Here is a 21713-nt window from a genome sequence, read left to right as displayed (position 1 = left end):
TCCGTAAATTCATGGCATGATGGATTTTGCCTGGAAAGTTACTCTTAGATGTACAATCCAAAGGTAACATATGTGCCAGCATGAGCAAACTTGCCTTGTTCAGTGCCTACTTGCATCTTTTTTAATCCCTCAAGGGATTAATATTTTTCTCGTGTGGGTAGAATCTTCCATTTTGATTTGGTTCCAATGTATATGATACCTGGGATCAAACCAAAGTGAGTGACTTAAGTTGTTTACTTGCTTAAGCAGCTTAACAATTTTGAGAAATTTAAACTTTCCTTCCCTGAGGAGGGGAAAGGATAGGAATTTTTTTAAAAAAATAGTTGCTAATGCATTATTAATGTACTGTGCAACAATTAAAACAAAAGTACAACTTCCTCTCGCCGGGTGAGAGGGAAGGAAGATTTCAATTTCTCAATACTGTATCTTTAAGCAGTTTAGGCAAAGCACGGAGCAGGAGGCAAGAGGAAAATTTTTGTTCTGCTTTTGTTTTGTTTTCTTTCAAAGAAAAAGAAGATCATTCTAGATCTTGCTAAAGAGAGGCACTTGATCTATGATGTGGTTGATCCTTGTTTGTGGAGACAAAGATGACTCCATATTATATTCCACACCTCCAAGCAACTCAGTTTAGCGTAATTTAGACCAATCCAGGATGAGATAAATGAGCCATCCAATTGCACCCTAAATCTAACAAAAAGTTGTGGTACAAAATCTGCTTGCATATAGAATATCCCAGATTCAAGCCTCACCATAGCCCTGGGGCAGAATCCTGCATGGAACTCTGGAGAACCACTGCCAGTCAATGTCTACAAAACAGTGAAATGGAGAAACTGGTTTAGTACAAGGCAGTTTCCCATGTTCTCATGTTGTATGTATTCATACAGGTGACATATACACTTGGGGAACCATCACCAGACCTTAAGAAACATTCATATCCTTTGATCAGATCCAGAATTTTTTAAAAAGCAGACCTCCAAGGAATATTCACAGTAATCAAAGCAAACTCCCAACAACATGTGAATCCTTACATTCATGTGAATTACTCCACAGCACATAATAACCACCTACCCTGTTTCACAAAAATGTATTAATTTTTGCTCCAAAAAACCATTTAGGCTTATTTTTTAGGGGATGTTTTATTTTTTTCATGTAGAACAATCATATCATCTTCTTCTGGTTGCTACACAATGGTGGAGGTGGGGTTTCACTTAACTGGGGCTTATTTTGGGGGTAGGGCTTGTATTACAAGCATCCTGAAAAATCATACTAAGGCTTATTTTCAGGTTACATCTTATTTTCGGGGAAACGGTGTTGAGATTAAGGTTATGGTCTGTATAGGAAAAAAGTTTATTTTGAGATGAAGCTCTTTTTTCTTTTCACCTGTTCTTAGAAACGGTGTCCTCTCCCTACTTCATGTTGTCAGCTAAAATGCATGAACAAAATTCCCTGGATTAGATAAGACTGTGCAGGGAGAAATGTATTAAAGGGGAAAAAATTAGAGAGTATTATCTTCATCATTATAACTCTAGAGGGAGGATTATTCTTCACACATTCCCTACTGTTTTGCATATCTAATGAACAAGTGGCCCCCCCAGATCAAATCAAGCCTGAACTACCTCTGGAGGTAAGAAAATGCTCTTAGTTTGAGCACATAATGAGAAGGCAAGATTCTCTGCAAAAGTAATGCTGGGAAAGGTGAAAGGCATCAGGAAAAGAGGAAGACCAAATACAACATGGACTGACTTCCTTAAGGAACCCACAAACATTAGTTGAGAACAGCTCAGTTAAGGACAGGACATTTTGGAGATCACTCATTCATAGGGTTGCTGGAAGCTCCTTGACAGCACATAACATATGGACTAAAAATAATGGGGAACTCGGAAGCATGAGCATCTTGAAGATGTTCGTGCTGTATTCAGAGCAACTTCATTCAGAGGGCAAAGTGGCAGGTGGTGCAGTGTAGGCAGGTGGTGCTCCTGGCAGGCAAGCTGCAGGGGCTGGATGATGGGCAGATGATCCACATCCTGCTCTCCCCATGGCCTGCTATGCAGCTGCAGTCAGGGTGGCTGATCTTCCTGTGCCGGACAGTGTCACTGCACGAGGAGGAGGCAAACCTGTGGGAAGTGCTACTCGCACCACTGCCCAACAAGAAGGGCCCTCCTGCACCTCCAGGACCTGCTCCAGGATGTCTTACGGGCTCATGAGTGCACTATGCCTCTGGAAGTGCACACAACCATCTTAACCCCCTGCCGCCACAACAGCACCCTGAAGCTCAAACATCTCAGCAAGACCCACATCTCCTGACAGAGGTCAGATGATGGTGTGTGTTGGGGGGTAAGGTTGGCCAGACACACAAGACTCAGAGGCACTCTTCTCGCTAGTTCCCTCCACTGGGTGGTGGTGGCGGCAGCTGTTCCTTCAAAGCATCTGCAGCCCTTTCCCTCATCCCACACCTGAGCCTGGTGTCCTGCGACCCCAACAGCCTCCCTCCCTCCCACATGGGGCCTGCTCTGGATTGCAGCCTCAGCATGTTCTGCACACGATGTGCACACCTTTCCCTCTTCTCTGGGCATGTGCAGAGTGCCTCAAAGCTCAGCTTTAGGCTTCCCTTGCCTCACCCCTTCCTCATAAGCTAGACTTTCATTTCATTATTATGTTCACCTAAGCATTGTTCATTTCTTTACTGCTACCAAAATTATCTTAGCGAGTCGGGTCTTACTTAAGTTATACTGCATGGTCCATGTCGTGTGACCTGTTTATGTTGGAGGCAAGGGAGAGGGTTCCAGTAGCGATGTACGGAAGTGAGAGCTGGACCATAAAGAAAGCTGACTGCCGAATAATTGATGCTTTTGAATTGTGGTGCTGGAGGAGACTCTTGAGAGTCCCCTGGACTGCAAGGACAACAAACCTATCTGTTCTGAAGGACCTATCTGTTCTGAAGGAAATCAACCCTGAGTGCCCACTGGAAGGCCAGATCCTGAAACTGAGGCTCCAGTACTTCGGCTTTCTCATGAGAAGACTCCCTGGAAAAGACCCTGATGTTGGGAAAATGTGAAGGCAAGAGGAGAAGGGGACAATAGAGGACGAAATGGTTGGACAGTGTCACTGAAGCTACCAACATGAATTTGACCCAACTCCAGGAGGCAGTGGAAGACAGGAGGGCCTGGCATTCTCTGGTCCTTGGGGTCACGAAGAGTCGGACACAACGACTAAACAACAACAAAAAAGGAGAGGGAGAGGAGAAAGCCCCCTCCCCATTATATTTTTTGCTGAGGGCCCACCACAGTATTGAATCAGCCCTGGCTGTAAAGTAGTGCATGCACAACTAAGAGTTGCACGTATGAGTGTGGGTACTCCGCTTCCACCCCAGAATGAAAATACAGTATACTAGTTACAATCAGACGGTTTACAGAAATTATTGCAATCTTTAGGAAGCTTGCTTGAGAGTCCTGAAGACCTTGTAAGGGGAATCTAAAACATAAATTTGTGGCCACTGTTCACCCAAACATTCTCAGAGGAATCGTTTTGCGGTGATATTTCAAATCATCCACTGAAATAGACCAGCTAGCCCAACCCCTTTACAGAACTACGTTTCCCATGATCCCTGAAGACAGCGCGGGGTGAATCACGACGGTCAATGTTTTGTCCCCTGAGTGCCACGTGATCTCTCTAATCTCCAATGAGAAGCGGCGGCGGGAGATCCCTCTTACCTAATCATCGTTCCTGCGGGAATTGGCGCTTGCGCTTTGGTACGAATCTTCTCGCCTGGGCTGAACTCGCGCTAGCGTGGACGGGATTTGGCGCCAGAGTTTGTATTTTGAGGAGGTAGCGACGTTGCTGAGAGGACGCAGAGGCTGGTCGGTGAGGGGCTTTTGGCATTTTTGGGTTGTGTGTCGCAGAAACGAATTACTCCCTTCCGCTGCTCGTTTGACTTCTGGTGGTCCACCCTCCGCTGGCTGTGAGGTGGTTCGCCTTTGCCTCAGTCCTCCCCTGCCTTCCCCAGAAAGGCTCTTGCTGAGGGAAGAGTATAAATAGGAGCCCCTAAGCTTGCTTCCGTTTAAGATCACACTATGTGTTGATTTAAATATGTAGGAAACCTCCAGATTTGCCTTATTCACAAGTATGGAGCCCTAACCTGGTCCGGAATCATGTGTTACACAACAGGAAGGAAGAGCTGCTTCCTTTTTCTCTGCAGGGATTTAAAAGAAAAGAAATACATGGATTTAAACTTTTCCTTCCCAGCAAATTGGTCTCCACCTGAATGTGCTCATTAATCTTATTTAGACTTAGAAAGAAGTAGAGAGGCAGCTGCTTATTGTGTTTTAAAATCTAATCGAATTCACAATTCAATCGAGGTTTGTAGCTCAGCTTTAAAAAATAGTGGTGTTTTGTATACGTACTTGTGGGGAGGGGAGATGTCCTTTACCCAGGTGAATGTGCATTCATTGCAGTTATTCCGTTTGAGCTGAAAAATATGTAATTAGAAATCAGTGTGATTGAGTTCAGGTAGGCTGCAGTCCTGTCCTTTCTTAGAAAGTACTGTATGCTGGAGATTACATTGGTATTTCACTGGACTGGGGACAGAAAAAGGAACCTGCTTTTCAGAGTCACTCTTCATGCATGCTTTATATTTCTAGGAAACATCCCATTCAAGTTTCAGAAATAACAAAAGAAACTTCTTTTCCTTGTGTTTACTTATTGCAACAGTTTTTTTGGAGAACTGGTAGGCTAGGTTTTTCTTGCTATGGGGTTTCTAGACATAAAATTGCATCTCAGCTAAACTTGTCCCAATGAGGCTGGTATGAGAAAAAGAAACATTTACGGAGTGTATTTTCCTAGTAAGTTCAGCTTACTCTCTATAGATTTGAGACTTCAGAACAGACCGTATGAATCAGATAGCAAGAATAAACATTTAGATCAGAGTAATACAGAATTGAATGGCAACAGATACTTTCCTTATTCCAAAGTGGCCATCCTGGTACTCTTCCCCAGTCCCTTTAAGCAAAGCAAAGCGTGCCGCTTATGTACTGCCGCATAGCACTTCAAGCACTCTCTGGGTGGTTTACAAGTTAATTATGCAGGCTATACATTGCCCCCCCCCCCCCCCAGCGAGCTGGGTACTCATTTTACTGACCTCGGAAGGATAGAAGGCTGAATCAACCTTGAGCTGGCTACCTGGGATTGAACCCCAGGTCATGAGCACAGTTTTGGCTGCAGTACAGGGGTTTAACCACTGCACCACAAGGCTCTTTTGTGCCCTTTTTGCAAACATGTTTTATCATATTCTGTATAAATGCCAATAGCTGTGGAAATAATTAAGAAAAAGAATTATTATGAAGAAAGAGCCCTGCTAGATCAATCGAAGTCTGATTTAGACTGGTATTCTCTTCCCAGTGTGTGGCCAACCAGTGTATGAAAAGCCTACAAGCAAAAGCAGTCTGGAAAAGCATAGCTAAAAATGAGCCTCGTGGCGCAGTGGTTAAAACGCTGTACTGCAGCTAAAACTGTGCTCACGACCTGGGGTTCAAATCCCAGGTAGCCAGCTCAAGGTTGACTCAGCCTTCTATCCTTCCGAGGTCGGTAAAATGAGTACCCAGCTTGCTGGGGGGGCAATGTGTAGCCTGTATAATTAAAATTGTAAACCGCCAGGAGAGTGCTTGTAGCGCTATGGGGCGGTATATAAGTCCAATAAATAAATAAATAAAGCTTCTGGTCCATGCTTAGTTTCAAATATTTATAACTGTATGCTAATCTGAATTAAAGTGGACCATAGAATCAATGTAGTTGCTAAGTCAACATGTACGTGTTTTCTAGTGGCTGAAATCCTATTGCTTAGCATAGTAACTTGCAACTAGAGTTAGCACAGTAAGTCACAGTTTACAGAGGAACTGACTGGATAAAACCCTACTGATTCAATGAGCCTACATAAATTGCTACTACACTAAGTAATATGATTTCAGTCATTGATTCAGGGACTATTCTGGTGGGCTAACAATTAAATTTAGCCTGCCTTTAACCTTTCAAAGAGAATATTTTTTAAAGGTCACTTTCATTTATACCTTTTTTAGCTTGCAGCCAAAACATCTCCTCACCAGTTATTAGTTTAAGTGTTTAGTTTCAGTGCTCATGAATTTACACTGTTTTGAAACCTCATCTCATAATTTGTTGCTCATTTGTATAGTTTCAGAGGTTCCTTTTAATCTATATAGCGTGTACTGTCTTACTGCTTTCTATTAATATGTATAGGGAGAATCTCTTCCATCCAAATGAACATCCCATGAATATTTTGTTATTTATTCCATATAATTCAAATAGAATTATCAGAGGGAATTATTTTTAAATGGAAACAATTAATTGTGATATTAATGCACAGAGAAAAGAGAACAAGGATATTAAATATAAGAAAACATAAGAGAAATAAAGAAGGTGGATTAGGAATTCCAAATCTTTATTATTATGTAGCCTATCAAATCAGGCAGTTAGACTGTACAAGGAATTTACATAGTTACCACTTGCATTACCAAGGGGAGCCTTGGAAAAGCTCTCTGGAGTTCTTTTTTCTTTTTAGAAATAAGAAATATCCAACATGCATGGGAAATTGCTTTTCAAAACTACTTATAATAACTGGGATGAATGAAATATGAAATGATTACCATCTAGCTCAGTGGTCCTCAAAATTTTTGACATCAAAAAGCAAAGCGTGCTGCTTATATACCACCCCATAGAGCTTCAAGCACTCTCTGGGCAGTTTACAAGTTAATTATACAGGCTACACATTGCTCCCTCTCCCCCCCAAGCGAGCTGGGTACTCATTTTACTGACATAAGAAGGATAGAAGGCTGAGTCAACCTTGAGTTGGATACCTGGGATTGAACCCCAGGTTGTGAGCACAGTTTTGGCCGTAGTACAGCAGTATAACCACTGCGCTACGAGGCTCTCTCACCAGGGACAAGTTTAGTTGAAGACCATTCTCTCAAGGACCGGGGGGGGGGGCGGTACTTGTTATGCAGTAGGTTGTTGGAGGGAATTCATTACATGTATTGTGCCAGGACAGATGAGTGGTGGTAGGAGGTGAGCTGCAATTGAAGCTCTGCCTCCTGTCAGATCAGCAGCATTAGAATCTCATAGGAGCACGCTCCCAGGAGGTGGAGCTTTGCTTGCCGCTCACTTCCTGCTCACCACTCATCTGTCCCAGCAGCCTGTTCCTTCCAAGGCACCGGTCCAGGGGTTGGGGACCCCGATCTATGTAACTCATCCTTCACACCCTTTTAAAATCATCTTCTGGTTTTTAATGACAACTAATGGTTGTAGTTTGGGAGGAATGTGGCATATTCTATCTTTGTGACTCTTTTTTCAGGAAATAAACAAAAAATTAGGATACAACTTTGGTACAGCTCAGTTTCAAACATTCATATTTGTGGTTCCAACTTCACGAAATAATTCACTTTGTTAACCTACATCAAATTATCGAAGAGGTCAATAAATATTTTACACCAATGAAAAACATAATTTTATTGACTAATGACAATCGTAAGGGACTAATTCTAAGATTTAGGTAAAGGTTCCCCTTGACATTTAGTCCAGTCGTGTCCGACTCTAGGGTGTGGTGCTCATCACTGTTTCTAAGCCGTAGCGCCATCGTTTTTTGTTCATAGACAGTTTCTGTGGTCACGTGGCCAGCACAACTAGACATGGAACTCCATTTCCTTGCCACCATGGTGGTGCCTATTTATCTACTTGTATTTGCATGCTTTCAAACTGCTAGGTTGGCAGAAGTTGGGATAAGTGAGGAGAGCTCACTCTGTCACATGCATTCGATCTTACGACTGCTGTCTTCTTGCAGCACAGAGACTTCTGCTGTTCAACCCACAGCACCACCATATCCCTCCTAAGATTTATACCATATTAATTAATACATTATATGATAAAGCTAGGAGGCTTGAAGGAGTTCTGGGAAAAACTTTGTATTTGTTAGCAGGGATAAAGACTGTTGAATTTTAAAAAAATTAAATTAGAGTCAGTGACTGTGAGAAAGCAGTGCCTCAAAATCATGGTACTAGACTATTTGAATTGAATTATATAAACAAAAATCTGAATCCAGATTGTTGAAGAGGCTGCAAAGTAATTGGCACTGTTCTGGATAAAGATACTTAATAGAATCAGAAAGATAACATTAGAAAGAATTATCATGACCCCAGCATTTGGATTAATGAGTTTATGTTTGGATTCTAATGCATCATTATGCCACAAGGAAAGAATTGTCCTTTTATCTGTAGCAGCTAAACATGTGATTGCTCAGTCTTCAACAGGATAAATGTTTATGAGATTCACAACACATATATAATGGTACCTCACTAGACAACGACCTCATAAAATGACGAATGACATGACAATGAGGTTTTGCGATCGCTATAGCGATTCACAAAAGAGTATTTCCAATGGGCGATTTTCACTGGATGATGATTTTGTCTGTGTTTCGCGGACGGGTTTTTTGCAAGACGACGTTTTTACAGCTGATCAGCGGCTTCGCAAAATGGCTTCCCTATGTTTCCGGGACCCATGCTTCGCAGGATAGCCATTTTAACAGCTGATTGGCACTCGCAAAATGGCTTTCCTATGGGCGATCTTCGCAGGACGACGATGTATTTTCCCCATTGGAATGCATTAAATGGGGTTCAATGCATCGGTTTTTGCATGACGATGATTTCGCTAAACAGCGATTTCTGTGGAACGGATTATCATCATCATGCGGGGCACTACTGTATTTTGTAAGACTTGGCTCCCTTTATTTAGTCCTGTAACAACCATACAGATTCTTTCAGTGACAAAACCCCCCCCCCCCCAATATTCCCATGTTAATTTGTGGAGAAACATTGTGTAATATTATCTGATGCTATTAATATATAAAATAGCTTGGAGAAATGTAATAACTTTCTGTTTTTATATAGTAAATATGAATGAGTAAAACAATAAATAAGGATAACATTGGAAATCAAAGAAACAGTATTCTACTAAACATCACAGTACATAAAATAGTTGATTCTGAGATACTTATTATTTGCAGATTTTCTTAATGGTGACAGTGATGCTATGGATAAGAAAAATATTAATATCTCCGCAAAGAAGCCATCTTTTTTTGAAATATTCAAAGCACAATGCAGTGAATCAGGTACCAATTAAATTTATAAAATCTTGATTTCTGCCGGGATCTATATTTTTGGTCTTAATTGGGTGTTACTTTTAAACTCCTATCTCTCCTCATCAGGGTTTAGTTGATCTGAGCAGCAGTTCAAATTCTCTATTTGCCATGTCCATACATAGCTCTGTTGGTTGGACCATCTGACTTTTGAGCTGGGGCTGGGAGAAGGGATGGGAGTTTTGAATTTTTTGGACTACAGATCCCATGGTTCCACATTCTAGGAGTTCTATGCACCACCTACAGATTGGGTTCAACTAGTGTCCAGTTCAGAAAGAAAGCTTCTAGCTAGCGCTGGGCGGGAACAGGAAATTTGGATGGAGCTAGGCCTAGCTCAGCCTCAAAGCCTTCTAGTTCAAGCCTTTTTGCCCAGGTGAGCCACATTTAGGTGTGTGTAAGTCCGGTAGAATTCCTACAGTGGGGAATTATGGAATTTGTTGTTCAAGAAATCCCAAAATTCTGCCCCCTGGTCAGGAGTTTGAATCTCAGCTGCCTCCCAGGAAGGAGCAGGGCAGCTGAGCTCACATGGAACACAGGTAGCTGATATGTTAAATGCTGTGCCATTTGTGGAATCTGGAATAAGCTGTGTGGTATTATAACCTAGAACAGTGGTGGCAAACCTTTTTGGGCTTGCGTGCCCAAACTGGGGGGGGGGGATAAATCAGTGGGTGGTGTACCACGGCAGCAGCGGAACCGGAAGTGGTGGCGGAAGGGGGAATTCTGGCACGGAGGTGCCTCAAGACCCCACTCCAGATCCGCTGCCAGCACCAGCTGTTCCGGATGCGCCTGTTGAAGCACCAGCAGGGTGGCTGCAGCCACCTTCTCAGGTTTGGCTGCGTGGGGTGGAGCAGAGTAGTGATCTGGTGACTTATGGCTCGCGTGCTGTCAGAAAGGGCTACACGTGCCAGCTGTGGCACACATGCCATAGGTTCGCCATTGCTGACCTAGAACCTGGTACAGTATCATAAATAATATATTCCTTTTTTCTTAGACCTAGGACCAATAAGTCTCAACTGGTTTGAAGAACTCAGTTCAGAAGCTCCACCTTATTCTGTTAAAATAACAGAGGACCATGAACATAAAACTGACCATTTGGATCAAAGTACTTTTAAAACACCACGGGCGAAGCTGTCTGCAAGTAGCCTAACAGCATCAACTCCAATGATTTTTAAAGAACAGAATAAAGCTGTACAACTATTTTCTTCTCCTATAAAAGAAGCTGGCAAGAGCAACACAGAAACAGGTGAAATGCATGTATGATTAAATATGTACTGTATTAGAGATAGAGATGGCGATATTCATATACGAATACCTCTGTGTAGCTGGAATTAACGAGGGTTGGCCCCCTAGGGGCCAGACTGTCCACTCATGCATCCGCCAGTGGCCTTGCTCATCCTTCCAATCACTCCTTGAGCCCCATTCTCTTCCTGCTTGGCTAGCCACTCCAGGCAAGGGGAGGGAGGACAATTCTCTCTGCACGGCTGCTGAGTGGCTAGCCAAGCAGGAAGAGAGCGGGGCTCTGGGAGAGACTGGGAGGATCAGCAAGGCCACCAGCGGATGCGTGAGTGGATGGTCTGGCCCCAGGGGGCAAACCCTCGTTAACTGCAGCTGAGCAAGAATATCGTATTCGTATATGAATACCCCCATCTCTGCTTAGAAACTTGTGAATCTGTGGCCATAATACAATTTTTAAAAAACTAAAAGAGGGTGAACTGCTGGATAGCTCAGTGGCTTAGATATGGAAATCCAGTTTCCACAGTGTCTCCTTAATAGGGACTTGATGATCCATAGGGTCCCTCTAGCTCTGCATTTGTTGTTGTTGTTGTTGTTATTATTATTATTATTATTCTCAAAGTGCTGTGTTATTCAACAATGTGTTTATGAAAATATTTCCTTCATCAGGGCAACTGATACAGCTTTTTTACATTCCATTGGCATTCAAGACAGCTACAGCAGTACAGTGGTGCCCCGCATAGCGAGGTTAATCCGTTCCGGATTAACCCTCGCTATGCGGAATCGTCGCTAAACGGGTAGGGAAAATGTATTGAAACGCATTAAACTTAGTTTAATGCGTTCCAATACCTTGCTTACTTACCCGTTCAGCGAGGATTCCCCTTGCCGGCAGCCATTTTCGCGCCCTCGCTAAGCGAGGGCAGGGCGTGAAAACGGCTGCCGGCAGCCATTTCCGGGCTTCCGGCGGCCATTTTGGAGCCGCCGAACAGCTGTTCGGCGGCTCCAAAATGGCTGCCGCAATACCTGATCTTCGCAATGCGGGTTTTCCCCATTGCGAAGATCGGGTATGTTTCCTTATAGCGATCCCGAAAAAGGGATCGCTATACGGAAACATCGCTATACGGTGCACTCGCTAAGCGAGGTAGCACTGTAATATGAACAGATCTTCTTTAATGCACAAGTAGTATAATTTGACACTGTGAGTGGAATCTTTAACAAATGTATTCCATAGTTTGTGTTCAACCTTCATACTGCAACATATTGCTACACATCAGGTGTCCTGTACTTCTAAATAGCATTTAAGTTAGAAAGCTAGATCCCTTGTACCTGAAGGTTTGAGGCTACTGCAGCAGACTACATAAAAATGTTTCTTTGGCTTTCAGGGTTTCTTTCAGGGCCTGAAAATAATGGATGAAATCCTGTTGCTTAGCATAGCAATCACAGTGTGGCAGGCACACTGAATCATTTGAACTTACGGAGGAGCTGAATCACTAAATCCCACTGATTCAATGGGCCTAGTCTAGTTGCAATTTACCATACAGTATGTTACCCACCATATGGTACTTATGGGGACAATAGCAGTTTTTCTTCCTGCCAGTGTGTCGCCTAGATTCTTCCCTAGATTCTTTAGTCGCCTAGATTCTTCCCACTGCAATAAGAGCAAGGTTGTCCTCTGACTCATTGCATGTTGCTGCTCCTCACACTGATTTGATCTTTCTGAATCTCTTTTTCTTCTTCCTAAACATAAAGTCTCAGCCATATGTCCTGCACATGTTCTTTGCAAGTATGTAACATTGTCTAGTAGGTCTCCCAGAAACGCTGCTGATGTTATTTCCACTAGAATGCTTCAAACACGTTAACAGTTTTCTGAGGTCTAAGGCTGCACCTGTATGTCAGTGGGCCCATTTTTTATTTCAAATAGCACAATTTAATTAAAAAGTCATCTTGCACCCCTCTAGTGATTGTTTTTAAATTGAAAAAATGGGGTTCAGGATGCTAGAGGCCAATTATACTTGGCAAATTTGCTCCCAGCGGGCATAAGAGGACTCGGGGGAGGGGCAGGCACGTGCTGTCTGTGGGCCACATGTCGTATACTACAGCCTGGAACTGCAACAGACAAACAATATAACAGTATGAGACTGTTCTGTTGCTATTAAGGGAAATGTCATTAGTACTTCCAGAAGAGTTCCAACAAGAGGCGCCTCGACTTACGATACAGTGGTGCCTTGACTTATGAATGTCCCTACTTACAATCATTTCGAGTTACGTCCAGCTCTGGCTGCAAAATTTTGCTTCTACTTGTGACTGTAGCTTCCAGTTACGAACAGAAAAAGGCAGGGAAAAAAGGTGGAAAATTTAAATTGCTAACTGTAGGTGGCGTTGAGGCTGCTTCCTTGTAGCTCTTTCGCCCCAGCAGTTAGAGAGTGTGCCACTACGATGTGTGTCATTGTAGGAGGCTTGGGACTGCCTCGCTTCTGCTTCTGAGTGAGAGCATGTGTGTGTGTTTGCAGGGAGGCTTCGAGCTGCCTGGTAAGGTAAGGTGCTGTTTTCTACTTTTTAAAAACTGTTCTGGTTGTTTTTGCAGCATGGTTTTGGGCTGGGGGGTTATGTTTCTGTGCTGTGATGGGTCTTGGGGGGGTTGGTTGGTTGTTGTTTTTCCCCATTTCTGATGGGTCTTGGGGTTTTTTGTTGCTTTTTGGAGTGTTTTCCCCCCATTTCTGATAGGTCTTGGGGGGTTTGGTTGTTTTTTTGGTTTTTACCCCCATTTCCAATGGGTCTTAGGGGTTTGTTATTTGGCTTCCCCCATTTCTGATGGGTTTTGGGGGGTTCCCCATTTCCGATGGGTCCTGGGGAGTTTGTTTTTTGGCCTTTCCCCCATTTCTGATGGGTCTTGGGGGATTTGGTTGTTTTGGGGGGGGTTTCCCATTTTTGATGGGTCCTGCATGCTTCCCTTGCTTTTTCCTTTGTTTTCTTTGCATTTCCGACCTGGCCCCTTTGTTCTCTGTGCATTTTCAATCTGCTGCATTTGTTTTCTGTGCATTTCCAATGGGTCTTGCACGCTTGATTGCTTTTCTCCCCCTCCCTCCCGGCTGGAAGGGATTAATCCAATGAGTCTTGCAATGTGTGTGTGTGTGTGTGGTTTTTTTCTTTGGCTGAAACAGATTAATTGCATTTCAGTGCATTCCTATGGGAAATGGTGCTTCGACCTACGACTGTTTTGACTTATATCAATCTTCTGGAATAGATTATGGTCATAAGTCGAGGCACCACTGTATATAGAATTTGTGGCAGTAGCCTCTCTCAGAACTTGCTGTCCCAAGGAATCCTTGTGACACACACACTGTACATATAACTTTTTTCTTGGTTTTTTTTCATACTCAGAAGAAAAAGGGTATAAGAATGGCAGGGAGGTGAGAGGGTTGGCTCCAAGGAAGCTATACAGCAGTGGTCCCCAACCTTGGGCGTCCAGATGTTGTTGGACTTCAATTCCCAGAAATCCTGGACAGCGGAGGTGGGGGTGAAGGCTTCTGGGAGTTGCAGTCCAAGAACATCTGGAGGCCCAAGGTTGGGGACCACTGCTATACAGGACAGTACTATTTCACTGTTGCTATGAGCTGTCTAGGGGAAATAATGCCATTAGCACTTCTAGGAGACTTAATCAAGCATATTGTAGTTTTGTGAAATCCCATGTAGTTTGGAAAGAAACCATCAGAAACAAATATATCAGAAATGATTTAGGAACGTATGGGGGCTGGCTATCAATATACCTCCTCAGGACTATAGTAATGGCACTTGTAATGTTCAATGTGCTTGTTTACTCTCTGGTCACTGAAAAACAAAATGACTTACTCAGCAAGGCAGTATGAAGAATGTGATATGTTGCTTTTTTAAAAAGTAACATTTGAAGCTTACTTTTTTGTTCACTTGTTTTCTTGTAGATGGAAATTTTAATGAAACTTGGAGGATGAGGGTACAAGTGGATCAATCAAGTGATACAGCAGATCCTTCTAGTTCCTGTCTCCTTGCAAGGTACATAATAACTGCATTTTTAAAGATTCTCTTGCCAGGATTTTAAGTCTACATTAGCTGCAACAGTGCAAACAACCAACTCCAAAACAACTGCTAAGGCAGGACCTTATTCTTGGGCAAAATGCAGAGCCAAAAGACAAAATGGATGCGACAGTACCATTTGTACTTGCTAATTAACATGAAAATCAACATTGTGGCATTATGCTATTGGAAGTTGTCATACACATGATGTAGAATTCAGTGCCTGTATGGAAACATTGCACTTAAATACGCTCACAAGTGTTGGTTTTTAATTTTTTAAAAGTCTGGCTTCTACACTAGGTGAGAAAATACACAAACTTTCTCTTTTTGAGCATTTTAACTTTAAAAAATCCAGCTAGCAAAATTGTAGATTTCTTTACTATTTATTACTATAATTTTTAAGAAATGTAAAGGTTATCGATGGAGGTAAGTAAATTCTGAAAACAAAACGACTGGCATGTAATTGATTGTCTGTTCTGTAATAATTCTACATGATAAAATGGCTCTTGCTGAGCATCTGGTCTATTCCCACCAAAGTCAACATTCAGATCCACACAGATGTTAATCAGTCCTACAATATCAGGTGTTCTCAGATGATTCCCTGGGTTTTGTGAAGTTTTATATGGTTTTGATCATATGTCTAAATGTTTCAAGAATATATTTTTAAAGACGATAATGTTTGCTTGATATTTGTTAAATATGTTTTTCATTTAAACTTGTCAATTATTATTGCTTTGGTTTCTTATTTCAGTCCTGCCTTTGTAAGAGAAACGTGTGGAACACCACAGGGTGCCAAATCTGGTACATATTCTTACTTCATTTACTAGATTGATAGTAGATTTAGAAGTAGCAGCTAGTTTTAGAAGAGGGTGCTAGCATACCAGGCAAATACAAAAGAAAATTTTTAAAAAAGACAAAAACATTGTGGCATCTTAAAGACTAACTAACTACTATAAAAGTAGTCTTTAAGGTGCCACAATGTTTTTTTCCCTTTTATTTGTTTGTTTGTTTATTTATTTATTTCCTGATATACTGAAGTAGTTTCATTCACTGCTTTGAAAAATGTGTTTTCTGTGTCAAAATGGGCAGGCAATGGTTGGTTTTGAAATACACTGGCTTAGTGTAGTAAATTGTACTGAATCTCCATTCATCCATTGGATGAATGGAAATTCAGTGAGTAAACCACTCCATTAAGTTTAATTGATTCAAATGGGCCAACTCTTAACTGCAACTTACTATGCTACAAATGGATAGGTTTGAACCAGCGGAACTTATGGAGGAGTTATCTGACCAAAACGTCATTGATTCAGTGGAACTACTCTAGTGTGATTTACTATGTTAAATAACAGGATTTTTGTCACTGAAAATAAAAATAGAAATACAGTGGTACCTCGACTTACGAACGTCTCCACTTGAGAATGATTCGAGTTACGAGCGGCTATGTTCGCAAAAAGTTGCTTCGACTTGCAAATGGAGCCTCAACTAATGAATGAAAAGAAAAAAAACTTTTCCTGCCCCTTTTTTACCAAGTTTATCTTAGGTCAAAAGGAGAAATTTTTAAAAAAATTCGCCCCTAGTGGTAGAGTACGGATTAACCGGCTTTGCATTAGTTCCTATGGGAACTAATGCATCTACCTACAAACAGCGCCTCAACATACGAATGAAAAACAGCCTGAACAGATTAAATGGTTTTCAGTGCACTCCTATGGAAAAGTTTGCCTCGACTTACGAACTTTTCGACTTACGAATGCCGTTCCAATACGGATTAAGTTTGTAAGTTGAGGTACCACTGTAGCTGATTATACAATTACTCTTTTGTTCAACCAGAGGCCAGCAAAAAACTTTAAACTTTTTTTTCATATTGTTTAAGTTTTCATAATTGCCCAGCACTGGCTTCTGTAAATGTTCATATTGTTTCTTGAAATAAACTGGTGATAAGGCACATTATTTAGACTTAAATAGTGATGTTAATGTTTACTTAAGTGTAAATCAGCAGAACATGAAAACAAGAAACAGATATAACGTAAACAGGTTGCTTCCAGACAGGATAAGGATATTTTTGTTAACTGGCTGGACAAGCTTGGTTGGACAATGGCAGGGTAAATATTTTAGGATTTATGCTTCCAAGGATATTTTGTCAATAACTGATAAATACTTGTAGAATATCCTAGATATATTTTATGCTATGATCAATTTTATTAATACTGCATATTGTTTATTTATGCAAGAAATAGTAAGAATGTAGCTAAATTGGATGGGGATCGAGAAAAGACTAAATACTGTTTCTAGTTGACATTTTACTGTATTAAATTAATTATTCTATTATTCTCAATGTTTTCAACATTAAACAGTGTCTCTTTAGATTTTTAAATCTGGCTTTTGATTTTTGAAGAATAATATTCTTAAGATATAGTTACTACTACTGATACTTTTTTGATTTACTTCTTCTGTAAATAAAGTCTATATTCTTCAAATAAAGAGACATAATTATTTTAGCCTGAGTTTCATGTAGCACATTTTTCTGCCCATAAGAGGGTTGTTGCATTTATTAAAGGATATCAAGCAAAAGCAAAGAGAAGAATAATGCCTGCTATGGGACAGTCTTCTTTGGTCCCATGGAATCTACATGTCAGCAGGCTGCATGTCAGAGCTAAGGAAAAGCTGATGTGTAGGACATCTGACATTTATATATTTTAATAGCCTATGTTCAATCTTAAAATAATTTAATATCTCACTTGCTGTTTTTTAGTGCTAGGACGAAGCTTGTTGGGTACACCAAATCTTTTTGAGGTAATTGCTTTTTTCCTAATATATTTATAGATATGAGAATAGCACTACCTTAGCTTTAAAACAACATGAAGGCATTGTTTGATGTATTTTAGTTTCAAACACCAAAATGCATTTCTGAGAGTTTGGGAGCAGAAGCAGATCCTGACATGTCTTGGTCGAGTTCACTAGCAACACCCCCTACACTTTCTCCAACAGTCATAATAGGTAATGACAACAATTATTCTTTTATGCTGAGTCTTGACACACAGAGAATGGCAAGAAGGGTGGGTGGGTTCAGTAGTGTTATTTTCTCCTCTAGTGGAATGCTCTACCCAGAGAGATTTGCTCAATATCTTATGTCTTTTCAGTAATAGACAGTCTTCATTATTCTCCTAAGTTCTTTAAAACAGCTTGTCTTCCATTCTTTTTTATATTTATATTTTAATGGCTGACATCCAGTAGTAATTAGTAGATAGATTAAGCCAGTTCAATTGGGATATTTGTTGTGTCAACTCTGTAAGCTCCACTAATTCAGTGAGCTTTTTCTAGTTGCCATTTCTTACTGGATTTCAGTTGGTATATTTTAAAAATTAATATTAGTATTAGTTTTTACTTTAGATAGTAGTTGGTTATTTTTAGTCCTAATAAAACTGTTTTTGCTCTCTTTATGCAATTCCGGTTTATATTGTACATTAGGTCTTTCTCTTCAGTCAACCTTTTGGCTGCTGATTGTGCTGCAAAGGGATGTTGAATTTTTCTTTAAAAGTTTTGATCTGTGTGTCTCCAAATTTAAAAAAAATGTTTTTATGGTTTTTTAAAATATTGTATGGCTGAAATTGTGTTGGTAAAAGGAGTAAAATAGTGTCAAGTTAAGAAATCTCTGTAGACATCTGTTGTATGTTGAGTCATGACTAATTCTTGTTGATCTAGTCTTGTTGATTTCAATGCAGCTTCTCTAAGTGTAAGTAAATCTGGGTTACCCTCTGAAGCTTAAATCTTATAAAGCTAGTAGGGCTAAAATGTAATTGCAGTGGATTACACCTCTTGTACAATAAAATGTACTGAACATCATTTTGTACTCATTGAGAAGATGCAGACTTTGTAGCACAATAACATTTCTGGATAAAAACTGTTATAAATATATTTTAAATATCTCTTCATATTAAATGGCTTGACAGAGGACTAAATGTTTCGATTAAGATGTATAATTAAGCTTTAATGTGAATTGCATAATCACTGCAAATTTGGTTCCTGATCATTTGAAATTTCAGAGAGAGGGAATAATTCACTTTCTGGAACAAAGCAGCATAATGAAAGGATTGAATTGGTGAGTTGCTTTAAGTAAATAAAATGCTGTATTCCATCAGTTTTTGCAATTGGATTGCTGCCTTCAACTAATACTTCTCTCCTTTATGATTTACAGATCATGTGTAGCCTTTTTTCTAAGTATGGTAGAAGTCTCAAGAAAAATAGTATGAATAGGGAATCTGCATCAAGAATTGAAAGTTTCTGTGCAGAATCTGACTGTAAAACTCACAGTAAGTATTATTTCTTTACTAGTTATTATTTTTTACTACCTATTGGCTGAAATCCTGTTGCACAATTATGCCTGCACAGAGGGAATGAACATTGACTGTGGTAAACTGCAGCTTATTGCAGCTTTCCGTTTGCAATTGCAATTTGACTGTGAACAGCTCACACGCAATGTGCCAAAGTAGCATGCCTTCCAAAATCACAAAGGGAAGCATTCAGTCTGCCCCTGACATTAATCCTATTGTGCAGGTGGACTCCACCTGACATGATTTCGACTATTAGCTACTTACAGTGGTGCCTCACTTGACGTCGATAAAACCCATTGAAATGCATTGAAAACCAGTTCAATGCGTTCCAATGGGCGAAATACCTCATAGTGCAGCGAAGATCCTCCATACAGCGGCCATTTTCCGGTGCCTGTTAAGCGAGGAATCTGTCCTAAACACATCGGGGAGCCATTTTGCACAGCAATGCTTTTGAGAGCCGCCAATCAGCTGTTTTAAAATCGTCATTTAGCGAAGAATTGGTTCAGGAAGCAGGGAACCGATCGTCATAAAGCGATTTTTCCCCATTTAAACATTGTTTTGCGATCGCAATAACCTCATTGTAAAGTGGATTTGTCGTGGAGTTGGATAATCATCAAGCAGGGCACCACTGTATTTGCTCTTTGTTTTTGATTATTTGATAAATAAATCATGTTTCTTTTGTGGAGAATGGCTAACTATATGAACCTACTGTATCTACACTGTCATGGTTCTCATATGAGTTTGCACTTCTCCCTTCACTGATGCTGGGGCATCAGACGCCTGTGTTGATAAAAATCTGTATAACTCTTATGTTCCCAATTAGAGGTTTTGTATTTGGAGCAAGTAGACCACACCTTCAGTGGTGAACTCAGGTTCTAGGTGGCCAGGAGCACAGTATTTATTAGCTATTTATTTATTCAGTATTTATTTATGTATTGAAAAGAATCCATGTATAGCTCAAACCATGCAGTTCAAATCCATGCAATTCAAGGGAGAAGTCTATGTATTTGATTATTATTTGAAAATATGTGGTCAGTAAACTAATAAAGGCCAGAACTCAAAGAGCTGCCAAGGTCCACACTTTAGATTTGCATTAGTCCAATGACATTTTATGTTATTTTCAATTTATTTGTTTTCAAACAGTTAACATGCCTCCATATGTGTTGTACTATGAACTGCTGTTTTAGTGCAGTTTGGCATGCACCATGGGAACTACTGAACCCTCTGGGATACTTTCACAGTCCTTTGATTGTATACATACATGTTTTAGATTAGTCAAATGCCAACCTTATTTAGAAATGCTGTATTTGGTACACAGAATCCAAAGGACAAATGAAATGTTGAATTAAATTTCTTAATAGAGCATTGCTTTTTATACTTAAACTGTTATAATTCTTTACAGATTTTAAAGTATTATTAAATGGATCTTCTGGTAAGAACATGCCTCTCAGTAAGTTAGATGGTTGCAAAATGGCACCAGATAATCCAAAGGATGGAGATATGTATGACAGGATAAAAAGTGATACTTCTGCATGTCTCTGCAGCAGCAAAATTTTGCTAAGAAAAGTAAAAACAGCCCAACAGAGTAAGAACATGAGTTTTGATAAAACAAAATGTGATGAATCTCAGGAAAACAATGAAGCAATTACAGATTCTAAAGACAGAAGTATAGCAAAATATGAAAAAGAGTTAATTTCTTCCAAATGTGATTTTCAAAAAATGATGACTCCAATTAACAGACCACAAAAGCATTCTGAAAATCAGAAGAGTATAGTGAGAGAGGAGGAAATATCATCTTTGCCGAGTTCATGGTCTCAGTTGGACTTGTCTGATCTTCAAATAACACAGCTTGAAAAAGAGGCCTCATTGTGTACTGGTTCCTCATTTGACAGTAATGAACCATCTGTTTTGAAAAAATATATTGGTGCCAAAACACTGGAGTCATTTACGCTAAACACATCAACTCATATAGAAGGTCAGAAGTTACTGAACATCAGCTTTCCAGAAAAAGTGCCACCTCCTGAAACCTCTCCATCAGCTGTAGCTATTTTGAGCAAGAAATGCCCACCGCTGGTGGAAGTCTGTAAGCCTGAGGAAGCTTCTTTTGTAAGTGTTTCAGAGGGTGATTCTTTCTCAGTAGAAAACACAACTTCAGCAGATCTTTCAGAAGTCAATAGCAGTTGCTGTAGTGATTACTTAGGAGAAAATTGTAAAATGCCATGTGGCCCTCTTCAGGTTAATATTTCATCTGCAACTGCTAGAGATGGCAGAGGACTCACAAAGTCAGGCTTGAATGCCATGAGCAAAATTTCCAGTTTGAAAAGACGTCCTAAAAAGTTTATTTACACCATAAATAATACTGCTTATCAGAAAGAAGGAATAATGCATAGAGATGGATCTTCAGCTTGTCTTCCAGTCTGCCCGGATTTAAAATCTTGTCTCTCTGAAGTTTCTGAATCACTCATCAAGAATGATGGTATGTTGTTTATATTTCTTTGTGTATTAGGTATCAGAACCCAAACACTAGCATGTAGTTGGCATGCCTTTGTTGTATAAGGCACTTAATTGCACTGTATTCAAAAGGCCCATCCAAATTAATTATATTTATATATATTTATGTGAATTAGATATTGCTGATGGTAGTTATTTTTCATGACATGTATATAAGAATCTTAGGGAAGTGTTACAGATATTGATTGAAAAGGACATAAATTAGAGAAGAGTGTATTCTGAATGAAGATAGTATGGACAACAGAAGACAGGCAGCATAGGAAGAAATTGACTAGGGTAAGAAAGGGATGTTACTGTATGTATTATAGAGGCTTCAGGAGAGAAGAAGCAGTTTGGTTAAGATCACTTAATCATTTATGTATATAATTGTTTTCTGAATTTATCCACAACCTTAA

At 40.3% G+C, this 21713-nt stretch overlaps 1 protein-coding gene across 3 annotated transcripts in view; it reads left to right on the top strand.

Annotated features, from left to right (window-relative positions):
* The first annotated feature begins 3755 nt into the window (after positions 1-3755).
* The window catches only part of BRCA2 (BRCA2 DNA repair associated), a 45377-nt gene continuing 27419 nt past the window's right edge, over positions 3756-21713 (top strand). For 2 of the 3 annotated variants that reach the window (XR_013543351.1, XM_072993770.2), the window contains exons 1-10: positions 3756-3861; positions 9065-9169; positions 10188-10439; positions 14368-14458; positions 15231-15280; positions 17229-17269; positions 17362-17473; positions 18520-18575; positions 18672-18786; positions 20210-21283. Coding sequence is in view for 2 of the 3 variants with exons in the window: in XM_072993770.2 (XP_072849871.2) it covers positions 9091-9169; positions 10188-10439; positions 14368-14458; positions 15231-15280; positions 17229-17269; positions 17362-17473; positions 18520-18575; positions 18672-18786; positions 20210-21283 (1870 nt within the window). In the remaining variant the exon portion in view is untranslated. The remainder of the gene's footprint in view (positions 3862-9064; positions 9170-10187; positions 10440-14367; positions 14459-15230; positions 15281-17228; positions 17270-17361; positions 17474-18519; positions 18576-18671; positions 18787-20209; positions 21284-21713) is intronic. The other variant, XM_072993771.2, reaches the window with a different exon arrangement.

The sequence above is a fragment of the Pogona vitticeps genome, chromosome 3, assembly GCF_051106095.1.
Source record: "Pogona vitticeps strain Pit_001003342236 chromosome 3, PviZW2.1, whole genome shotgun sequence".
NCBI lineage: Eukaryota > Metazoa > Chordata > Lepidosauria > Squamata > Agamidae > Pogona > Pogona vitticeps.
Note: the sequence above shows the minus strand (reverse complement) of the source record. Positions and strands in the feature narration are given on the sequence as shown.